The sequence below is a fragment of the Lupinus angustifolius genome, chromosome LG13 (genome assembly GCF_001865875.1).
Source record: "Lupinus angustifolius cultivar Tanjil chromosome LG13, LupAngTanjil_v1.0, whole genome shotgun sequence".
Taxonomy (NCBI): Eukaryota; Viridiplantae; Streptophyta; class Magnoliopsida; order Fabales; family Fabaceae; genus Lupinus; species Lupinus angustifolius.
The window spans coordinates 4,359,522-4,365,633 of NC_032021.1; the positions used below are offsets into that span (position 1 = coordinate 4,359,522).

The window sequence follows — 6,112 nt, forward strand, 5'->3', positions numbered from 1 at the left end:
ATTTATAAGTGATATATGTATAAGTAAAAAGATTTGTGGGATGAACAAAGATTACTTTTCCCCAAATATTTTATCTCTCTTTTCTCTATCTAACAATATAATTATGCATTTATGATTTTCCTATTTAATTGAATGATATATTTTAATTGGTCTTTATTCTAATAGGAGAACAAGGATAAATGATCTTCATTCTTGTAGGAGAAAGAATATATCATTATTATTTTAATAAGCATAAGTTTTAGATCTTTTTGTGTTCCTTAGTACATTTATATTTTACACCATCCCCTAACCTTATACACAGTTACTCAACTCTTTTTCCGTGACACATTAAAATTCCAACAACTTATGGCAGAACAATCTAAGCAAATTAAATTTAGTAAAAGAACACAAGAGAAGGAAAGAAAGTACTAAATGTGGGGATAAATATAAACGATTGTGGATGTCGGTGATGCTCACCATATTTATATCCCACTCTTCCGTCTATCAATCCCACTCATTGTCTTATTTGTTTGAAATGTTTGGTCTGTTAAGCTATCTTACAGATAAGAAGGGGCCTTGCTGTTTGCTTCTCATAAATTTTATTTATTCTTCTTTAAAAACTGTTTTGATATAAAGATCATATGGGAAAAAATTTAAACTCCTACATCATGTTTTGGTATTATCAAGAGTATTCCCTCATCTTATGTTAAGGAACTAATCTATTTTAGTGTTTGTGGTTGTCATTCTTAACAAGTATATACTCACATGAATTAAATCATTAATATTTTTGGTCATTTTGAGATATAATGGAACTTAGATCATGTTAGAAGGAAATGTAAACTAAGGTGGAAGTTATATTAAAGCCTAAACCACATATTAAGTGGATGATGTGTTCATAATTTTCTAAATTTTTTTGGAGTCAGTTCAACAAAACTGAAGCCAAGCTTGCACTTGAAATTCACTTAGAGAAATGCTAATTGCCGAATGAATACAATTATTGCTAAATGTTCCAAAACATCAAATCCATAAATCTTAAAAGGCCTCATGTACATGCGTAGCATGTTGAGGATAAAAAGTAGGAGAAGTTAAGAACTTAAGATGATTCTGCACTAAAATAAAACAAAAAAAAAGTCGTTTTTAATACTACAATTTACTTTATTATTATTTATATTAATTAAGGCGATTTTTTTAAAACAGAAATATGGTATGCAAAAGCATCACAAATTCACAATGTAAATTGTCACCTCATCTAGGTTGGCAACACAAAATCTATCCATCATTTGCGGCACACCACAAAAGACACGACCAAAATTTATCTTTATTATTAATTTGATAATTACTTTCTTATTACAATAATCTTTCTCAAAGTCTAATAATCAAATAGAGGAAATTTTAATTATTTAATATTGAATTTAAAATAAATTAATTATTTACATTTTAAAAATTATCAAAATACAAGTAATTTAAATGGTTTAACTAAGCGTTGTGATATTTATGTGCAAAAGGGTAAGGAATTCGACCTTCTATTTTGTTTTACAAAGGCTAACAAAGAAAAAGGTTAAAAATGGACAGTAATATTATGAAGCTAAATAAATATGATATTTACATTATCTGATTTTTCTACCACCAATCTTTTGGGATACAGATTCTTCATAAACTTAAGTCATAAAATCTAACATGCCAACCCAAGGTACTTTGTGATCTCTTATATTTAACATTTTAACCCAAGCTGCATTTCCCCTTACATCACAACAGATTTTTTCCTCTTTTAACATGAGACTTGTAAGTTGTAACTATAAAAACTATAGTTACGTATCGTGGTATGCTATCTCTGTACCATGTGTATTATTAAGAAACTTCACTTACAAAAAAAACTCTATAGATGATACATGATATACTGAATATGATACCTAAAGTAAATAATCTAACAACATAAAATGAAAAAAAAAACTATACGGTGTAATAATCAACCCTAAAATGGACGATATATAGTGACTTTTATATATTTGGTGAACATTATTGTACTAGCTACCGTTTGAAAGTTCTGTTGAATGCACATACAGAACAAAAATGGCAAACCATAAAGGAGACAAACACAAGAAGTATTGCTGCTTAGTGCTTACACAAATTCTGCAACCTTGTACGAAACCTTATCACCATTGTCACACGTGCTTTTTTCTGCTTTATCACTCTGAGCTAAACCCAATTTTGTCTCTAAAAATAACTTGTCTCTTTCTTCTATGGAGCGTCCTATGCACCAAAAAAAATTCAGACACACCCTTCAAGACGTGTTTTATATTCTCCTTTAATAAGAAACAACTAATTTTGTTTGTTTTCAAAGAATATATAAACAAACTCCTATTCATTTGATTCTCTCTTACTCACTCCTAGCAAAGTTTTATTGCCATTGTTTTATAAGATTTCTAATAGTTCTGTGATTTTCAGCTGAGTTTTATGGCCTGAAAACTGTTTCAGTTGGTGCATAGTGGACAAATATGTTACCTAGAATTTCGTTAAAGGCACAGATTATAAGTCATTTTGTTTGCTTTTGGAATTGCTGAAGAAAGCATGTTTGAACTTTGAACAGAAAATCCCTCCTTTCATTTAATATCACACATTGATTTTAGTTCCTTGACTTAGTGACAGAATCTGACACAAACAAATTTATGAAGGAGAGAGACTTTGGATTCATTATTTCCCATCACGGGTGGATCAAATTAGCATATTAAGACTTTTTATGATAGATTTATCCTCTTTAATCCCCCACTAATTGGAGTTACTGACAGAATCCTAATTAGATGAAGTATTTTATCAAATTGCAAAGTTTGTTTGCACTTTGCAGAATAACTCTGCCCATTAAGTAAAATAGGACAATTTTGCTTTTATTACTTGTTACTTGTTAGTTGGAATTAAATAGTAGAATAAGGGTTGGAAAAAGTTGGTATGCTTTTTCCTGAAAGCTGTAGATAAAGAGAGTAGTTTAGAATTGTTATTGCCGTTATAGGAAATAACTCCAAAGACACTTTCAGTGACCATGAATCATTGCTGGCTGTGATTAAGAAACCAATTCAAACAATGATGATTATGGCTAAAAGGGTAAAAAAGAAAAAGGTAATAAATTTACTGGATAAGAAGAAAGCTTTCTTTCAAACAGGAATTGCTTTTTACAGTGGCTAGATTCAGTTCACTATGCAAGTTATAACCAAGAACTAAAAGAAGTCTTTAAACATAGACTTAACCTAAATAGAGTAATAAACATTCTTTTTTTCTTCTCCCTAACATTGTCCTCAAAAACAGTTCATGTGAACCGCATTAAAAAGCTACCAACCAACCACATAATAATAATAATATCCACTTTTAATTCTGATTGACCCACTGCTTGTGGCCTGGAACCCACTTTGGACACTTAGGACTAGAATAGCTTGATGTAACCTTTGAGTTCAATAACTCCACAACTGGTGCAAATTTCACACACCTTGGTGTCTTGTATTGATTTATTGATGCACCTAAGCTAATGGCATAGTCCATGAGCTTATCAAAGGTGCCATGCTCCACAATCTTGATCTCAAGTGGCCCAATTGATTTGTCAGAGACACGGCCTTGGCGGTATACACTGTTGAGTGACTCCTCAATAGTTAAGCAACAATCCTCATACACACAAGGAGGGATTGTTGTTGAACCATTGAGAGTGAGTTCCCAATACAGCACATAGTGGCCTGGGATTGTTTTAGTGTCTGCATAGCTAGTGTACTCAGACACAGAAGCATCAAATGGAACCAAGTGTGTCACAGCATTCTTCATTGCATTCTGAAGCTCAACCTCATCAGTCTTATCTGAATCAATGCTCAACACAACATTTTTCCTGCATATGAAGTTGAATTGAGGGGACTTGTTCTTGAATCCAGCAACTTTCAACACATCACCTACTCTGTAACGATATAGTCCTAAAGCAAAAGCGAAAACAATTGTTAAAGACATAAAAACTTATAAGCAAAACAGTTTTAGATCATGAAAGAAATAACTAACATATTAATTAAAATGGACAAGAATCACTTACCAGCATAAGTTGTGACAACAAGCTCATATTCTTGGCCAAGTTTGACATCAACAAGCTCAACCAACTCCTTTTGCTCTTTCTCATCAAGAGATCTAGGAGTTTGAAGAGAATGATCAGTGACCCCATTGGTTCTGTTAACAGGTAAGAACTCAAAGTAGCACATAGTAGGGATTAGGGTATAAGACACATCACTGGGTTTGCAAAGAGGGTTGAGGTTGACACCAAAGTAGCATTCACTAGAAGCATACATAGTGCAAACAAGTGGGAGACCATTGCTATAGTAATCCAATATGGGTATGTACTGTGACATTGTCCCAGTCACAATAACATCCACATACTTAGTGTTGGGCCACAAACTTGTAATAATCCCCTGCCAAGAACTCTTGCTACACTCAGTTTGGATAAAATCAGCAAGCTTTGGGTCAGGTTTAAGGATCTTCATGACAGACTCTCTGACTGAAGTGTCAGTGATTAAGGAATTGATGGTTCCTGTTCTAATATCATTGGAAAGAAGGGCCCAGTGCTTCTCAAGGAACCTAATTGCTCTTATGAAGCCAGAGGCAAACACAGCCCCTACCCTCAGAACCTCTTTGTTTTGGCAAAGACCACAAAGCAATTGAGAATACATGCTTTGGTAGGAATCAGGACAGAGTACTGTCTCGTTTGGGCTTGTGTAGTTTGTGTAAGGGTCATAAGGTCTGTCTCTAAAATAGGAACTTTTGTAATAACTGGTTAGGACTGGCCTTGCTACTATACCTCCAGGTGTTTTGGCCTCAGATTTTATGAACATTAGGTACATTCCTTTCCCTTTTTCTAACCCAGGCACAAACTGACTCATCACTGGGTTCAACAAGCTATATAACAAGCTCCTTCTCCCAAGTTCCTCTTCAATGGTTGGCATCAGTTTTCTCTCTCCCCCAGATGTTCCAGAGCTACAAAAACCAAAACAACCCCATCAAAATATATACAAAGAAACACAACCCCATATGAAAATATGTTTTCAAAAAACCAAAACAACCCCATTAAGATATATAAAAAATAGTAAAATACAACCCCATATGAAAAAAAATGATTTTTTTAATATTTGTGTTAGAACAAAACCAATAAAAAGAAAGAACTTTGTGTATTATATGGATATATAAACAGTTAAACACACCTAGTGAGGAACTCGGAAATGGGTTTGGAGCAAAGGATTGGAGAAGTGTCACCATTGGCAATACGGTTGATGTCAGGTTGAACATCCTCGTATGAAACAACAGGCACGAGTTTCTTGAAAGTGTCAATGTCTGTTTGGCCATTAAGGCCATGTCGTTGAAGGTACTCAACATTTGCATTAAGGGACAGGATTTCTCGTAGGACCTTCTTCTGGACTTGATCAGCGTTTGAGGTAACATCCTCAATGAAGTCAAGAGTTTTGTTGTTCTGCTCTAAGAGGTTATAGTCTCTGGGAGCTTCAGGCATGGTTTCTAGTTTAGTTTTGTGGCGTGAGAAGAGAAAGAAAGTGTGGGAAAAGAGAGAGAAGTTTTGTGTATTGTAAGAGAGAGAGAGGGGAATGAGAGTTTAGAGTAATGGAAATTGGTTAGGAAGGAGAAGGGGTGTGTTGAGCGTGAGGTGAAAAGAATGGGATGTAGTATATATAATAAGCACATGCCAAGCTGGGTTTGCTTCTCAGGACTTGGTAGTAAATACACACAACAATGCTGGGTGCAATGGGAAGTATAAGAATGTGTGTATCTTATTGAGTTTCATTTTTTATACCAATATAATATATATTTATTGTGTAAAAAATTATACACAATATTTATTAGTTATCATTCATTTATACTATTTTATTTAAAGAGTTAATAATTAAATAAAAATAACAAATGATACAATGATATATTATATATAACTCATACATTGCAATTTTTTTTCTCTTTTTATATTTAGTGTAAGGGTTTTGTTAATGAGTTTTGATGCCTTAAGGTCATCTTCTTCTAATGAATAAATAACTAGAAATTTGATATTGAAAAACGTAAGGCCATCTTTTGATAAATACATAATAAGAAAATTGATATTGAAAAACTAATTAAGCTT

At 33.1% G+C, this 6,112-nt stretch overlaps 1 protein-coding gene across 1 annotated transcript; it reads right to left on the reverse strand.

The window, feature by feature from the left end:
* On the reverse strand, window positions 3,104–5,658 carry LOC109325848 (indole-3-acetic acid-amido synthetase GH3.6-like). The gene is made up of 3 exons (XM_019558442.1): window positions 5,193–5,658; window positions 4,037–4,968; window positions 3,104–3,923 (listed from the first exon to the last, which is right to left on the reverse strand). Exons 1-3 carry the CDS (start codon window positions 5,495–5,497, stop codon window positions 3,337–3,339), a joined length of 1,824 nt encoding a protein of 607 aa, XP_019413987.1. The 5' UTR covers window positions 5,498–5,658; the 3' UTR covers window positions 3,104–3,336.

Coding starts and splice junctions, on each gene's coding strand:
- LOC109325848 (XM_019558442.1), bottom strand. CDS start 5,497: ATGCCTGAAGCTCCCAGAGACTATAACCTCTTAGAGCAGAACAACAAA. Junction 4,969..5,192: donor ATTTCCGAGTTCCTCACTAG/GTGTGTTTAACT, acceptor TGGTTTTTGTAG/CTCTGGAACATCTGGGGGAG. Junction 3,924..4,036: donor TGTTGTCACAACTTATGCTG/GTAAGTGATTCT, acceptor CTTTTGCTTTAG/GACTATATCGTTACAGAGTA.